This window comes from Polypterus senegalus, chromosome 7, assembly GCF_016835505.1.
Source record: "Polypterus senegalus isolate Bchr_013 chromosome 7, ASM1683550v1, whole genome shotgun sequence".
Lineage (NCBI taxonomy): Eukaryota > Metazoa > Chordata > Cladistia > Polypteriformes > Polypteridae > Polypterus > Polypterus senegalus.
The window spans coordinates 75,758,508-75,776,734 of NC_053160.1; the positions used below are offsets into that span (position 1 = coordinate 75,758,508).

Sequence of the window (18,227 nt, forward strand, 5' to 3'; positions counted from 1 at the left end):
ATGCAGAGGTATGGAAAAAGATGCTCCGTTGTGGCAACCCCTAACGTGATCAGCCAAAAGAAGATGAAGAAGAATGACATATATAGCTAGAGGTTTGAGGGAGATCAAATAAAATAGGTGAAGATCAACTGCCCTGTCTGGCTCCTTTGTGGAGCGTAAAGGAAGAAACTATTATAGACTTTGTGTCAACAGTAGCTGAAAGGGAGGAGTATAGAGTTTAAGTTATACTGGTTAAGTAATACTCAATTCAGTTCTTTCCAGGACAATTCATAAAAATACCCAGATCACCCAATCAAAAGCTTTATTATGTCCAATGAGAATTGATCAGTCCCTCCAGTTGTAACATTACCAAGCTGTGCACTGAGCTTACTCTTGAGCATGCAACATACAGTTGGCCATGTGAACAGTAATCTTGTTTCAAATCTCACAGCTTGGATTGCTGCTGTCATAATCGGTTTGAGTTTCATGGTTTGTTTCAATTACGACAGTATTTGTAGGACTTGTGTTAAAGAGACATTCGGCATCTGTCAAGCATTGTAAGTATACAACCAGTTTCATTGATAACTTCACATCCAGCTTTTGAGAGTTTAAACATTTCTAAACATCAAAGTGTCCACTACTGAAATCGTTACCTGTGAATCTAAGATGTTTAAGAGGCATTGGCGGTTGTCCAAAGGTGTAAAATATTTGGCCATTTCGGTACACTTGAAAGCGACAACTGAACAATTCAGCGGCAGCCATCAACTCACATGCAGATGCATAGGTGAAGGGCTTAAGCATTTCCCTCTGCTAGTGCTCCTGTGTAGTATAATTATCTCCTGTACCGTCATCAGTCCACACCTTGAACCTGTCCCAGTCATTCAATACATAAGACACAATGTTCCTCTGGATATCAAGAGTGAGCCTGCAAAATGTAACAAAGAGAATGGAATGGCAGGTGCCATCTCCAGGCATGGAAACTACTCGGTCAGTGACAGTTCTTTGATCGATGGTGATCACCTCGATAGACATGTTAATGGGGGTACGGCTGGAATGATAAAGGAAATGGGTACCTGAACAATGTAAAGTAAGTCTAAAATACCTACATAATAACTATAATCATAATAAACAAACAATAAAACAGCGGAGAAGCCGTGGATTAAATAAGAAGGCTGTAGTTATCAGCAGGGAGACGTGAATCCCGTGGCGAAGCAAGGAAGGGAATGTAGAGACTGGAGCGACGGACGGCCTTATACAGGCAGGCAGCCAACAATGTGGGAGGCGTTGGGATGGGGGACCCAACGCTGCCTCACACGGTGACCGAGCTGCAGGCTATGGACGTATATATGTACATAAGTAGGATTCAGTTAGTGTTGGTAACCCGCGTACCAAATTTCTTGAAGATGGGCCCATAAGTAACAAAGACCGTTGAAAAGTTCAATATGGCGGCCGACAGTGGCATCATACCACTGAAATAAGTACGTACATCGGTTTTGGTTAGCGCAGGGAAGCCACCTACCAAATATTGTGAAGATGGGGCCATAAATAAGGAAGTTCAACATGGTGAATGTTGTCAACGGTTATGACCGTTACACGTAGAATTTTGAAATGAAACCTGCTTAACTTTTGTAAGCAAGCTGTAAGGAATGAGCCTGCCAAATTTCAGCCTTCTACCTACACGGGAAGTTGGAGAATTAGTGACGTTGGAAAGTTCCAATATGGCGGCTGACAGTGACGTAATACCACCAAAATAAGTACGTACATTGGTTTGGTTAAGCGAGGGAAGCCGCCTACCAAATTTCATGAAGATGGGGCCATAAATAAGAAAGTTAAACATGGCGAATGTTGTCAACCGTTATGACCGTTACGCATAGAATTTCGAAATGAAACCTGCTTAACTTTTGTAAGTAAGCTGTAAGGAATAAGCCTGCCAAATTTCAGCCTCCTACCTACACAGGAAGTTGTAAAATTAGTGACGTTGGAAAGTTCAATATAGCGGCCGACAGTGGCGTCATACCATCGAAATAAGTACGTACATCGGTTTCGGTTAGCGCAGGGAAGGGGCCTACCAAATTTCGTGAAGATGGGGCCACAAATAAGAAAGTACAACATGGCGGACGTTGTCGACCATTATGACCGTTACGTGTAGAATTTCAAAATGAAACCTGCTTAACTTTTGTAAGTAAGCTGTAAGGAATAAGCCTGTCAAATTTCAGCCTTCTACCTACACAGGAAGTTGGAGAATTAGTGATGAGTCAATGAGTGAGTCAGTCAGTCAGTGAGGGCTTTGCCTTTTATCAGTATACTGTAGATTGTTTAAAGCTTTTCCGATAGATTCATTCACACTAGAAGATGAGATGGTGGAATTTAACATAAGATTAACTGCTTCCAAAAAGCAGACAAGACCCCCACCATTCAATCAGGGCCTGAAGATGTATCCGTTCCCATGCAGTCCAGAGCCCCTTTAAAGCTAACAAAGTGAACTGAGAGAATAGAAAAAAGCAGACTGTTCCTCAAAGAGTTTCAGAATGTCCAGACCTTTAAGAAATTAATTTATATCAGAAAAGGGCATTCGTGAACTATCAGAAAACAACTCTGTAAAGCTGGCTTCCTTAAACCTTTTTTCTTGCAACCTAAGTCCATGATGACCATCATATCTTGTCCCCCATAAAGTACCTGTGACAGCATACCATGTTTACAACACATCTATTGATGTCTTCAAATGTCAGTGTATAATCTGATGCTACAAAAAGGGGTGTTCTTTGCATCAGGTTTATTTGTAAAACATTTTATTTTTAAAACATGCTGCACATGTGACACACACTGATATGTCTAATAGGTTTGTTTTTTTCTTTTTTCCCCCCAGGAGACTGACTGTAGATGTTTCATTATAAACAGAAGCTTGCACAATTGGATTGGTTTAGAAATATTAACCCCTTTTATAAGCAAAACTGACTCATGGTTGTCTCATATGTATTATACATCTGGCTTCAGCAACACTAGGGATTTGTAAAAGCGGTGTTTATGTTTGTGATGCACCATCTGTTGTAATGTCAAACACACAGCAACCAGACAGACACACAGGCAGACACTTATCCTTTTATTAAGGTGAATTATCTAATTTAAGAAAATAAAAAAAATCCCAAGAATCTGAGTACATTTGCAAGGCACTTTATATTCAGTTATTTTAAATTCAAATTAGTCAACAACATTGTATATAAATCTTTAAAACATCAAACAACAAGACTGAATAATATCAAGGCCTATGATTACAGGATAGATATACTTGGAAGCAGTTTAACAAGGTAACTTTTAAATACTGGCAATAACTATGGTATGTGACGATGCGGGTTCTGCTGCATGCTCCCTTCTTACTTTTCGGGGAGCTCTTGAACCCCACACCATCAATAATGTAAACTGTATGAGCTGGAGAGACTGGGAAGGAGCTGTACTGGGGTGACCCCAATGTCTAATACAGGATTTAAGCCTGGTTTTAAACATTTGCATTTTTCACTGATTTTATGGAACTTTGAAACTGCACTATGGACATGGGTTTTGTTTTGAATTTCTTTTATTGAATAAAAGCACTTCTGCACCTTCCCCTTGCTTTCTCCAATGGTGTTGGGTTCAAGACCTTCCGAAAAGAGACTGGGAGCATTGAGTAGAACCTGCATCGTCACATGGAAATGAAATTCAATCCAGCACTCTATGTAAACTGACTCCACATGAGTCAAGCAACACAGTATCATCTTTAATAAAACCAATGTGTGTATCTTCTGGTGAAGTGCGCATGCGCGAGGCCACACGGCACGTGTTCAGTCTCTTCCTGTGCATTGCCTGTGTGTGCAGAAAGAGAGAGAGAGACACACACAGGTGCGTGCAAACGAGAGACAGACACGCAGGCCCGCGCGAGAGACAGACATGCACGCATGCACGCACACACACACGCAGGCCCACGTGAGAGACAGACACGCATGCAGGCCCGAGCGAGAGATAGACACACACGCAGACACACACACACACACGGGCCCACACAAGAGACAGACATGCACACATGCACGCTGGCCTGCGCGAGAGACAGACACGCACGCACATACACACACGCACACAGGCCCGCGGGAAAGACAGACACGCACGCGCACAGACACACAGGCCCGCGCGAGAGACAAACACGCACGCACACACACGCGAGAGAAACACGCATGCACACACACACACACACACACACAAGCAGGAAGGCAGGCACGCATGCACACAGGCCCGCGACAGAGACACACACGCACGCAAGCCCGCAACAGAAACACACACGCACGCACAGGCGTGCACGTGCATTGTTGCAATGTTACTTTTCTTGGTTGTTTATTAAATTACGGATTTTTCAAATGTTCATTTTTTTCCCCTGTGCTTGCAGTGTTAGTTTTCTCTGTTGTTCATGGTTTTCTTAGTGTTATTCAATGTTTTTACATTTAGTTTACTATTACGCTGTGCATTCAATGGTATAATTAACTATATTTGTGCTTAAAAACTTAAAAAATATATATTTAAATACAGTTTACATACAGTCTGGAACGGATTAATTGTATTTACATACAATCCTATGGGGGAAATTACTTCGGTTCACGATCAAATCGGGTTACGACCAGAGTTTTGGAATGAATTATGGTCGTGAACCGAGGTTCCACTGTATTACTGTCAGACAAAATTACAGGCATTTTACGGAAATACAAACCAGTATTACTGAGAGAGAAAATTAAAGGCACACAATACAGTGACGCATATTACAGCCACATACTAGGTTCTTGCCATTAATTAAAGACTGTCCCTACTTATGTTTATGCACTAATGTTCTAGCGCCCGTTATTGTAACGGGGTTAATGTCTAGTATGATATAATATTTTAATTAAAATACTGAACTTGAATAATGACTTTTTATCTGTATCTTACTCCACAATGACACAATGAGTTTTTAAAAACCAGACAGTCAATTTTTTTAGAATATATATCAGTTCCTGTTTTAATGATTCAAAACGAAAATTAAAGATTACCTTGTCCTCCAGGGTACATACACCTAAATGCTCTTCCAAGCTCTTCAGCCTGTACTCTTCCAGCAGGAGTAAGCTCTCCACCCCATTTTAGCACTAACAACAGAGATGGATCATCTCTGCGATTGTCTAGAGAGAAATAAAAACACAGGTATGTTGGGGATGAGGTGAATGTTAAATGTCGCATAGAAGAAAAGATGTACATATTCTTATTGTAATCTCATTTTTAATTTTAATAAGATTCATTCAGTTTTTAAACATTAAAAGCCCACCTTCTTCTTCACTTGATGTTTTTGGACAGCCATGAGGAAGGTAAGTTAACTGAACTTTGCGATTAATACCAGAAAAATGACCATACCTGCAAAGTTAACAAATCATTAATACAAAATCAAAAAAACGTAAAAGCCTTTACAGCTTATACCAAGAACATACAGTCTGAAAGCTACAAGATTCTTCTTACATTTCAAGGACTGTTTTCAGTTGTTCAAGCTTAGCTTTACTTTCTTCAATTTCTGAATCATTATTTTGCCCAAGTTCTACAAGTAGCTGCCGTGCGATGTCTAATACTTCCTGCATGCAAAAAAATATGAGACAAATACTTATAAATCTGTTGCTAATCTTAAATCTTATATAAAGCAGTATTCCATCTATTTAAGAAATGCTACTTTTTGTTATAACTAAACTTTTGGCAAGCATTTTACAAAAACAAAAAATACCTGAAGTTGCTTTGGTTTCTTTAGTTTCAGCTTTCCAGTTTTGTATCCTTCATATTTTTCAAACAGATCAAAAAACCTTCATTAACAAAAGAAAGCCACTCTATTCATTAAAATTATATAGTGACATTTGCATCCAAAAAAAATACAAAAAACAGACAAACGTGAAGTAAAAATATTAAAACTATTTGACATGATACACTATATTTGTAAACGACAGAATCCCCATATAATTTTTTTTTTATATTTCTGTATATATTTTGACTAAAAATTTTAACATCTAATAAGACTACAGTTTTGATAAAAGCTTTGCACACCTTTGATGCCTAACTTCCATTTTCATCTTTTGTTTTGGAGTCCGATCTCCATGTCGAATAACTGCTATGACACACCGAAGTTCCATCCTATGAGAAGAAATAAGTACTTTATTTTCACTAATATACATATCTTGAATAGCTTTAGCAAAAGTTAGAATGTTTATTCTTTAACAGATAACAAAAAATTTGAATATTTGTTTCAGCTTTTCTATCACTAAGCCAAGATATATGAAATGTGCTGGTTACGAAATAAAAAAAAACACCTTTGCAATGAAATGATAGCCAAAAAAAAAACCAAAAAAAAAAACAGCAGATTAAAATATATTGTTCCCTTTCTACTGACACTCAGATTTGGGAGTGTAGCAAAAACCTTTAAAATATTAGTCATTAAAGCAGTGACATTAAGTATGCACAACCTTTTTCTGGGGAAAAACAAGTGCTCTTCCTAATAATATATTGGAGTACTGGACAGCAGAGAAAATATTCAATAAACATTTGTTGAATTACAGCAAAATGTTTGAAGACAACTACAGTAGATATCTGTGCTTGATAAAAGCTGAATAATTGTTAACTTTGCCCATATGGAGCTAGAGTGAATTCTGTGCGTTGCTGCCTTCCTCTCAAACTTTTCTGAAAGGCTGAGTAAGAGATCCTTTTCCTACTATACTCTGGGATCTTAAAAAATTTTATACACTATAGAAATGCTCTCAGAGTCTTCAAAACTGATCAGTATTTCTTCTGGAATATAAATAGGTGCGAGATGGGGAAAATTAGGCAGATTCCATTCAGCAAAGTTTATACAGTGCATCCGGAAAGTATTCACAGCTCATCACTTTTTCCACATTTTGTTATGTTACAGCCTTATTCCAAAATAGATTAAATTTAGTTTTTTCCTCAGAATTCAACACACAACACCCCATAATGACAATGTGAAAAAAGTTTACTTGAGATTTTTGCAAATTTATTAAAAATAAAAAAATTGAGAAATCACGTGTACATAAGTATTCACAGCCTTTGCCATGAAGCTCAAAATTGAGCTCAGGTGCATCCTTTTTCCCCTGATCATCCTTGAGATGTTTCTGCAGCTTAACTGGAGTCCACCTGTGGTAAATTCAGTTGATTGGACATGATTTGGAAAGGCACACACCTGTCTATATAAGGTCCCACAGTTGACAGTTCATGTCAGAGCACAAACCAAGCATGAAGTCAAAAGAATCGTCTGTAGACCTCTGAGACAGGATTGACTCGAGGCGCAAATCTGGGGAAGATTACAGAAAAATTTCTGCTTCTTTGAAGGTCCCAATGAGCACCGTGGCCTCCATCATCCGTAAGTAGAAGAAGTTTAAAACCACCAGGACTCTTCCTAGAGCTGGCCGGCCATCTAAACTGAACAATCGGGGGAGAAGGGCCTTAGTCAGGGAGATGACCTAGAACCCGATGGTCACTCTGTCAGAGCTCCAGAGGTCCTCTATGGAGAGAGGAGAACCTTCCAGAAGGACAACCATCTCTGTAGCAATCCACCAATCAGGCCTGTATGGTAGAGTGGCCAGACGGAAGCCACTCCTTAGTAAAAGGCACATGGCAGCCTGCCTGGAGTTTGCCAAAAGGCTCCTGAAGGACTCTAAGACCATGAGAAACAAAATTCTCTGGTCTGATGAGACAAAGATTGAAATCTTTGGTGTGAATGCCAGGCGTCACGTTTGGAGGAAACCAGGCACCACTCATCACCAGGCCAATACCATCCCTACAGTAAAGCATGGTGGTGGTAGCATCATGTTGTGGGGATGTTTTTCAGTGGCAGGAACTGGGAGACTAGTCAGGATAAAGGGAAAGATGACTGCAGCAATGTACAGAGACATCTTGGATGAAAACCTGCTCCAGAGCACTCTTGACTTCAAACTTGGGCGACGGTTCATCTTTCAGCAGAACAATAACCCTAAGCACACAGCCAAGACATCAAATGAGTGGCTTCAGGACAACTCTGTGAATGTCCTTGAGTGGCCCAGCCAGAGTCCAGACTTGAATCCGATTGAACAACTGGAGAGATCTTAAAATGGCTGTGTACCGACACTTCCCATCCAACCTGATGGAGCTTGAGAGGTGCTGCAAAGAGGAATGGGCGAAACTGGCCAAGGTTAGGCGTGCCAAGCTTGTGGCATCATATTCAAAAAGACTTGAGGCTGTAACTGCTGCCAAAGGTGCATCAACAAAGTATTGAGCAAAGGCTGTGAATACTTACGTACATGTGATTTCTCAGTTTTTAATAAATTTGCAAAAAACTCAAGTAAACTTTTTTCACATTGTCATTATGTTGTGTGCAGAATTCTGAGGAAAAAAATGAATTTAATCCATTTTGGAATAAGGCTGCTAACATAACAAAATGTAGAAAAAGTGATGCGTTGTGAATACTTTCCGGATGCACTGTAATTTATAGATAGTACTCATCCTTTTTAATAAAACCCCTGTGTGCGTCCAGGTGTCCATGTGTGTTTGTCTTCTGATGAAATGCGCATGCGTGGGCCGCGCATCGCACCGTGCCCGCCTATTCGCACGGAGCTGTGGACGCACACACACTGGAAGCTGGGCACACAGTGAATGGCCTAGCCGCTGCCGCGCATGAAGCTGGGCACACAGTGAATGGCCTAGCCACGGCCATGCATGATAAGAAATAAAGGACACCATTGCTGGGGAGAGTGCTGATTGGGTAGTCGCGGCCGCGAACATAAAATCCGTTGCTGGGGAGACGCCACACATACAATAATCAGCTGCATGCCAGCAGAGATTAAAATACTTGGGGAACTAAACAGTACTTGCTAAGGAGACGCCATGGGCACGATTATCAGCTACACGCCACACATTACATGGTTACTGGGGACACTTTGCTGATTGCCCACTGTTGTGACAGAAAATTAAAGTCATATTACGGACATCAATGTCAGTATTACTGCCAGAGAAAATTACAGGCATTTTACGGAAATACAAACCAGTATTACTGCAAGAGAAAATATTACGGACGTATCTACTAACAACATGCCACCCAAAATAAGGACATGTCAAGTAGGACAAAAGACACAGACAATCAAATCCTATATAAGCAACATCTCAGCTCAACAAGTAAGCATCAACAAAAGAAAGGCTGAAAGACAAAGAAAAATACGAGCAAATAAATCGATTGAAGAAAAAGAAAATGACCGTCAGAAAAACGCTAAAAGAGAAAGACTCAGAAGAGCAAACCTTAGAAAAAGATGGCATTTACTTGCCAGAACCAGTATTCAGCCACAGTCATTTATATGTTGCATTACCAAGAGTTAGAAGTTTTCCAGATGTTTTTGTCAAGGTTGTAGATGGTCATAAACAAAGCAAACTGTTGCCAAACTCAGACAGAATATTTACAAGAAATGTTGTCTATAATGAAATTGTATAGAAAAATTTCATGAGGTAAAAAAATAGAAAATTTTACCTAAATATCTTCTTCAAATATTGTGTCTTACAAATTGTTACAAAGTTTTACACTAAGGCAATATTAATTATACTTACTGTATTGTCATATACATTTCTATTTTATTTTTATTGTTATTTTACTTTAGGCTTTTTGCAAAAATATTTTTGACAAAAAAAATTAAGACAAGAAACAGAATGAGGTCAAGGTCCTTTGCCATTTAATATAGACTGTTCCTACTAATATTTATGCACTACTATTCTAGTGCCCGTTATTGTAACGGGCTTAATGTCTCGTTTATATATAAAATGTGAGAAACCAGTAGGTGTGTTCTAATTACAATGAGCTGAAGCACTGCCCTGGCGTCAAACTGTAAATGGAAGGGGTCATTGTTGATTAGTCAGTGAAGGAGTGAAGGCAAAGAGGTTGACAAGAATAAGCAGCAGCAATGGATATGTAAAAAATGTAAATTATTACACATTTTAGTCAATAAGAGACATTTAGCATATCACTACTTACCAATTTCTAAAATTTGCTTACCAGCAATTTCTACTCAGTTAAAATATAAAAAAAAAAAAAAAAAAAAAACCCTCACCATGTTCCTTCACACTAGACAAATATTTAATGGCAATTTTTGTTTTATAGAGATTAATGTACATACATTGTGCCTGAAGTTGTAGGAACAATAGGTATATCTTCAGCTTCAAGTGGGATAGACCAAGGTATTTGAAATTGGGGTGCTAACTCTCTCATTACAATGTTTCTGCATGAAAAGAAAAAAAAGATAACGTAAAAAATATAAATATTAAAATCAGTATATTGCAGACAAGTCAGACAAGTTTTTACTTATGCATTACTCATTTCAAATATCTACAACACAGGTCGCAACTTACTTGTAAGTAAGAATCGTATACATTACATAATTCATATAAGACCTCCATATGTTTCTTATGCTTTCAAGACTTTCTGATGATGTACTTCTACAGGAGGACCACTACACAGCGAATAGAGGACCCCCAACCCCATGGGTTAGCCATGATTAAAGATGTGAATAAAAAGCATTCAAATATTCTTTTAATTTGCAACTGAAAATAGTGCTTAGGAGCTAACCTTCCCCCAAACACCTATCCCCTTCCCAACCAGATTCCAAATCACAATTCACTTTACAGATATATATATATATATATATATCATCCAAAAGTACAAAAACACAGGTGTCTACTACACAGCACAGTCATAGTGATTACACTGTTACAGTATGTACAGTTGACTTTTAATCGGGCATAAATTAGATTTGTGCCACATCATACAAGGTTATGAAAAAAACTAAAGCCTGCTTAGTTATTATTCTGAAAAAGGAATACCCAAGTGTTATACTTCAATCAAAAGGTCTCAACCAGCAGATTTCAAACAATGCCTTCACGAAATTTGGTAGGTGGCTTCCCTGCGCTAACCGAAAATAATGTACGTACTTATTTCGGTGGTATGATGCCACTGTCGGCCGCCATATTGAACTTTTCAACGGTCTTTGTTACTTATGGGCCCATCTTCAAGAAATTTGGTACGCGGGTTCCCAATGCTAACTGATTCCTACTTACGTACATATTTACGTCCATAGCCTGCAGTTTGGTCACGTTGTGAGGCGGCATTGGGTCCCCCATCCCAATGTCTCCCATGTTGTTGGCTGCCTGCATATATAAGGCCGTCCGTCACTCCGGTCTCTACATTCCCTTCCTTGTTTCGTCACAGTATTCACGTCTAACTGCTGATAACTACAACCTTTTTATTTAATCCACAGCTTCTCCGCTGTTTTATTGTTTGTTTATTAAGATTATAGTTATTGTGTAGGTATTTTAGACTTACTTTACATTGTTCAGGTACAAATTTCCGTTATCGTTCCAACTATACCCCCATTAACATGTCTATCGAGGTGATCACCATTGATCAAAGAACTGTCACTTTCCGAGTGGTTTCCATGCCCGGAGATGGCACCTGCCTTTTCCATTCTCTTTGTTACATATTGCACGGCCATATCAGGCTCACTCTTGATATCCGGAGGAACATCGTGTCTTATGTACTGAATGACTGGGACAGGTTCAAGGTGTGGACTGATGACGGTACAGGAGATAATTATACTACACAGGAGCACTATAAGAGTGAAATGCTTAAGCCCTTCACCTATGGTTCTGCATGTAAGTTGATGGCTGCTGCTGAATTGCTCGGTTGTCGATTTCAACTGTAACGAAATAGCCAAATATTTTATACCTTTTGACAACTGCCAATGCCTCTTAAACATCTTAGATTCACAGGTGACGATTTCAGTAGTGTATACTTTGATGTTTATGAATGTTTAAACTCTCAAAAGCTGGATGTGAAGTTTTCGATGAAACCGGTTGTATGCTTACAACGCTTGACAGATGCCAAATGTCACTTCAACACAAATCCTGCAAATACTGTTGTAATTGAAACAAACCATGAAACTCAAACCGATTATGACAGCAGCAATCCAAGCTGTGAGATATGAGGCAAGATTGCTTTTCACATGGCCAACTGTATGTTGCATGCTCAAGAGTAAGCTCAGCGCACAGCTTGGTCATATTAAAAAGGCTCACTTTAAAAAGGTTTCATTTTCATAATTTTACGGCAGTACTTCACGCTGCGGAGCTGCGGGTATTTTGCTTCGCAGCGGTGAAGTACTGCCTTAAAATTTTTATTAATTAGAAAATTAAACCTTTTTAAACTGAGGGAAAATATACCAATAATTATTTGTTAAGGATCTCTTTGTATACCACATTGTGAGTTCGGCCCTCCAGTTGTAATATGACCAAGCTGTGCGCTGAGCTTACTCTTAAGCATGCAACGTACAGTTGGCCATGTGAACAGTAATCTTGTTTCAAATCTCACAGCTTGGATTGCTGCTGTAATAATCGGTTTGAGTTTCATGGTTTGTTTCAATTACGACAGTATTTGTAGGACTTGTGTTGAAGAGACATTCGGCATCTGTCAAGCATTGTAAGTTGTAACAGAATAAGATGCTTCTCGCACCCTTGCACCCTCAGACACCACGTCAGACACTAGGTAAAAGTCCAATAATTATATTTATTTTATAATAAAGTGCACAAAGCACCCTCTACTCCCAAATACTCCAATAAACAATAACCAATAACAAATCCTCCACTCCCAGACGCTTAGCCACCCTGCCTCCCAACTCAGCTCATCGTCTGGGAGCTCCCACAGTCCTTTTATATTCCCTGACCCGGAGGTGTTCCTTCCCAACAGTCCACAAGTCCTTATTCCTTCCGGGTCAGGGTAAATAATGTTTTTTCTCACCCCGGAAGCCCGTCGCTCTTCCTATGACGAACTTCCGGGTCATAGGGCATGAAGAACTCTTGGTCCTCCTGCAGCTCCCTCTCGTGGCCCCCATGGCATCCAGCAGGGCGGTGCATAAAAACTACATGGTCCATAATGCCCTGCTGGTCTTCTGGGGACCTCCATGCTGCAAGGAGGGCTCCACCTGGCGGCTTGGGGGTATTGGCCGGGGTACATGGCCGGCCATATCTTACAAAGTATACAACCGGATTCATCGATAAATTCACATCCAGCTTTTGAGAGTTTAAACATTCATAAACATCAAAGTGTCCACTACTGAAATCGTCAGGCATTGGCGGTTGTCGAAAGATGTGAAATATTTGGCCATTTTGGTACACTTGAAAGCGACAACTGAACAATTCAGCGGCAGCCATCAACTCACATGCAGATGCATAGGTGAAGGGCTTAAGCATTTCACTCTTATAGTGCTCCTGCGTAGTATAATTATCTCCTGTACCGTCATCAGTCCACACCTTGAACCTCTCCCAGTCATTCAATACATAAGACACAATGTTCCTCCGGATTTCAAGAGTGAGCCTGATATGGCCGTGCAATATGTAACAAAGAGAATGGAAAGGGCAGGTGCCATCTCCGGGCATGGAAACCACTCCGTAAGTGACAGTTCTTTGATCGATGGTCATCACCTCGATAGTCATGTTAATGGGAGTAAGGTTGGAATGATAAAGGAAATGGGTACCTGAACAATGTAAAGTAAGTCTAAAATACCAACACAATAACTATAATCGTAATAAATGAACAATAAAACAGTGGAGAAGCTGTGGATTAAATAAAAAGGCTGTAGTTATCAGCAGGGAGACGTGAATCCCATGGCGAAGCAAGGAAGGGAATGTAGAGACTGGAGCGACGGACGGCCTTATATAGGCAGGCAGCCAACAACGTGGGAGGCGTTGGGATGGGGGACCCAACACCGCCTCACACAGTGACCGAGCTGCAGGCTTTGGACATATATATGTACATAAGTTGGATTCAGTTAGCGTTGGGAACCCGCATACCAAATTTCTTGAAGATGGGCCCATAAGTAACAAAGACCGTTGAAAACTTCAATATGGTGGCCGACAGTGGCGTCATACCTCCGAAATAAGTACGTACATTGGTTTCAGTTAGCGCAGGGAAGCCGCCTACCAAATTTTGTGAAGATGGGGCCATGAATAAGAAAATTCAACATGGCGGACATTGTTGACCGTTATGACCGTTATGCATACAATTTCGAAATGAAACTTGCTTAACTTTTGTAAGTAAGCTGTAAGGAATGAGCCTGCCAAATTTCAGCCTTCTACCTACACGGGAAGTTGGAGAATTAGTGACGTTGGAAATTTCAATATTGCGGCTGACAGTGGGGTCATAGCACCGAAATAAGTACGTACATTGGTTTCGGTTAATGCAGGGAAGCCACCTACCAAATTTCGTGAAGATGGGGCCATGAATAAGAAAGTTCAATATGGCAGACGTTGTTGACCGTTATGCATAGAATTTCGAAATGAAACCCGTTTAACTTTTGTAAGTAAGCTGTAAGGAATGAGCCTGCCAGATTTCAGCCTTCTACCTACACGGGAAGTTGGAGAATTAGTGATGTTTGGAAAATTCAATATGGCGGCCGACAGTGGCGTCATACCACCGCGAAATAAGTACGTACATCGGTTTCGGTTAGCGCAGAGAAACCACCTACCAAATTTCGTGAAGATGAGGCCATAAATAAGAAAGTTCAACATGGCGGACATTGTCGACCATTATGACCGTTACATGTAGAATTTCGAAATGAAACCTGCCCAACTTTTGTAAGTAAGCTGTAAGGAATGAGCCTGCCAAATTTCAGCTTTCTACCTACGCGGGAAGTTGGAGAATTAGTGATGTGTCAGTCAGTGAGGGCTTTGCCTTTTATTATTATAGATATATATACACACACACAAAAACACAAACTATACATATACACACACACATATCTCTATATAAAAAATATCTTTCAATGTGACAAGACTTTTTGGAGTCCTGCAAGACGAAACTTTTGCCTTGACATTTTTTCAAGGCACGCCCTCCTCTCAAACATTTTCAAACAAGATCTCAACCCTCATTTGTGTGAATGCTTTTGTCAGATACACTTCCTGCATTCTCAGCTCTTAAACATTAACATTTTCCTCACTTTAACTTCCCAATTAAAGAAGGCGTATTATGTCCAAATCTTAAGAATTTCATGACGAAGGATTATCAACATAAAAAAATGAGTACACACCCAATTCTAGCACCAAGAAATGAGTAAGTCAAATGAATTAATACCAAAAATGTTGATCGGTTACACTTTAAATTGGTTAAATGCATCCAAAAATATCAAACAGTTACAAGGCAAATTGGTTAAATGCATATCAATAGACTACAATGAAACAGCTGGTGGTGATTGTGCAGAAGATGAAAACAACTTACAATATCCCAAAGAATATCTATAACCGTTAACAACGTCAAGGTCATACAAAGCACAAATTACTGTAGAAAGAAGGATATATCCAAGAGAGGTAATGTAGCACATCTTCTGCAGATAACATTAGACAACAAAGGAGATTTTGATATGCCATTTGTATTAAAACATTAACAGTTTCCCGTTAGAATAGCTTTTGCAAAGACAATTAACAAATCTCTGAGCCAAATATTCGAAAAATTTGTTTTATTTAAAACAGAGAAAGAAACGAAATTCAATCACGGGTAGTTATACGTTGCGTTGATGCATATGTAACAATTCCCATGAAAATAAAAATCTATGCGCATCACCATACACGAGTGGCACACACATGATTATTTATTACTTTATATAAATATATTATTTATATTCATATTTTGGGCATCCCAACCTGTAAAAGTTCTGTAGATGGAAGGGTGCCCATGGTGCCAAATGCTGTAACTATCTATTTCTTTGTTATCAATATGAAACATTTCACAGGAAAAGTTGACATGTCTGGGAACACCTCGAAGGTGAAAAACCTCACCTGGCATTGCTTGAACTTGAAATATGCTATATTTTATAACAAAAATCTAGAAAAAAAAAATCATAGCATCCACCTATGTTTTTTTGCATTTTGGTAGGTGTTTTTGAGTAAAGTAATGTTTAAAATTTGACAAACACAATTTCTATCCCATTTGAGAAGTTATATGTCACGTTTTAGTGAAAGAAGAGAGCGTCTTTCCTTTATTTATTGCATAGTAAGGCTTTATTATGTTGTTCTCCCCTCAGGTGGATATTGTTGAAAAATGCCCTCAGAGTGTAAGAAGTTTTAAATAATTCCAGAAAACTAAGCAAAACAAGTTGGAGATTATTTGAAAACAACTTTTTTTTTTTAATTTAAAATTTCCCGAAGATCCATTTTGAGAATATGTATATTCCATTTCAGACTGTAACAGACTCTACATGGTATTCTAGGGTTTCCTTGGCGCACATGCACACATACACTGGCAAGCATATTCTAACTTATAGTCACCAGACAATGTAACATATAATGTACACAAAAGAAAACTGAAGTACACAGAGAGAACTCTGACAAACTCCACAATGACAATCTAACACCTGCAATTCAGACTCAAGTTACTAGTGCTATATGCTGGCTAATGACACTTCCATTATAACATAGAACATGCAAAACCTTATTCTGTACTGAGAAAATCAACTATAATTGGTCCATTCCAACTACTGAATTGGATTAAGGGAGTTCAATAATGAAATGTTGTAAATGTCACATTGTTAACTGGAGTAGGGGAGGAACTGTGGGGGAGAACATGGCATTAGCTGTCAACACAGCTTTCAATATTCTGTTAATTCTGGAACCACATGATTGAACACAGGACACAAAGAATATGCTAATGTAAAATCTGCTTTTTTGTCAATAGTTTGTTACATTAGTTGTAAAGGTCAGGTTAGGTTGGGGTGCATGCACTAGTTCAGCACATTGCCGCACCCACCACACGATGAAACAGCTCGGGATCCTGGTTGGCAACCCCCCAGGTAAACATGTGGTCCAGTCCCACCCTCCAGAAATGTCCCTCTATTTTCCACAGCCAGGTGTTATGTGGGTATCCCGTTGGCGTGGTCAAGCCACTCAGGTCCTCAACAATGAGGACCCTAGGAGCCAGATAACCTTCGGGGAATATCGACACATGCCTGTAGTACAGTAACTGATGCTCCTTCACAATGCAGGCATTGTGCCTCATTCTTGGCTCCATGAGCAACCAACGGTACCCAAGGATTCTCCGAAGAGACACATTACCAAAGGTGTTCAGTCTTCATTTCAGATCACTAGATAGCGTCCATGACTTGCAACCACATAGCAAGAAAGAAAGCACCACAACTACTTTTGCATAAATATCGAGAGCACCACACAACACTTTTCCAGCGACCTCATGACCCCCCCATGCTCCCCCAATTCGTCTACCAACTTCATAGGAGTCGTCACCAGAGACATGAATGTCCTTGCCGAGGTAAGTAAACCTCTCAAAAAGCTCTCCGCAGACAGATACACTGCTGATGTCTGTGCCTAAGAGGTCATTAAATGCCAAGATCTTGATTTTTATCCAGGACACTCGTAAGACCAGACATTCAGATTCCTCACTCAGTCTCTCGAGAGCCCTGATCAGAGCCTCCATTGACTCCACGAAGATCACAGCACCATCAGTAAAATAGCACAACTAATATGTAAATACTTGATGGTAAATGTGTGAATAAAGCCAAACAGCATAAACACATAAAACTTCCTAAAAAAATATTCTTCAGAGCCTCATATAAATAGTATGAATTAACATGTCATACACATGCTAAAGGCTGGAAAAAGATTGTCCCTATAGCAGGCTAATTTATATCGAACATTACCAATTTACTACAGTAAACAATTTAATATATAAATGTAACATAATTTTAGCCACCACTTGAGGGTTTTAGAGTGACATTTGGTATAAAATCAGTCATGTTTTACATTTATCTTGTAACTTTACTTCTAGTGCTACTATTTTTTAAATGTGCACTTTTTAGCCACAAAGCATTTTTTCCCAGCTAAATTTGTAGTTACCAAGATAACATATTAAATTAACACAGTTTGACAAACTGTTTAATTCAAAAGATACAGCAGCAAAGCCCCCAGGTTATTTCACTGTTGAGGCACTTTATAAGGAACACATGACCTTAATTCCATCTAACCAATAACAAAATACATTAAATTTATTTAACTTATATCTAACTGTAATAATAAGAAGATAGCAGACCTGATAATAACAGGTCCTTTGGTCCAAAATAGTTTATCTTTTCCTATTCACCTAATGATTCCCCAGGTTGCTGCTTTCAACTGCATTGCTTGAAAACTAATTCCATTTATCAACA

General features: G+C 39.3%; 1 protein-coding gene across 12 annotated transcripts in view; it reads right to left on the reverse strand.

Moving 5' to 3' along the window:
• ppip5k2 (diphosphoinositol pentakisphosphate kinase 2) overlaps positions 1-18,227 on the reverse strand; it is a 282,209-nt gene that overhangs the window by 154,632 nt on the left and 109,350 nt on the right. For all 12 annotated transcript variants that reach the window (XM_039758896.1, XM_039758895.1, XM_039758903.1 and 9 more), the window contains exons 10-15: positions 10,152-10,253; positions 6,052-6,138; positions 5,738-5,813; positions 5,482-5,591; positions 5,294-5,379; positions 5,025-5,150 (exon numbers count right to left, since the gene is read on the reverse strand). In XM_039758896.1, coding sequence (XP_039614830.1) covers positions 5,025-5,150; positions 5,294-5,379; positions 5,482-5,591; positions 5,738-5,813; positions 6,052-6,138; positions 10,152-10,253 — 587 coding nt within the window. The remainder of the gene's footprint in view (positions 1-5,024; positions 5,151-5,293; positions 5,380-5,481; positions 5,592-5,737; positions 5,814-6,051; positions 6,139-10,151; positions 10,254-18,227) is intronic.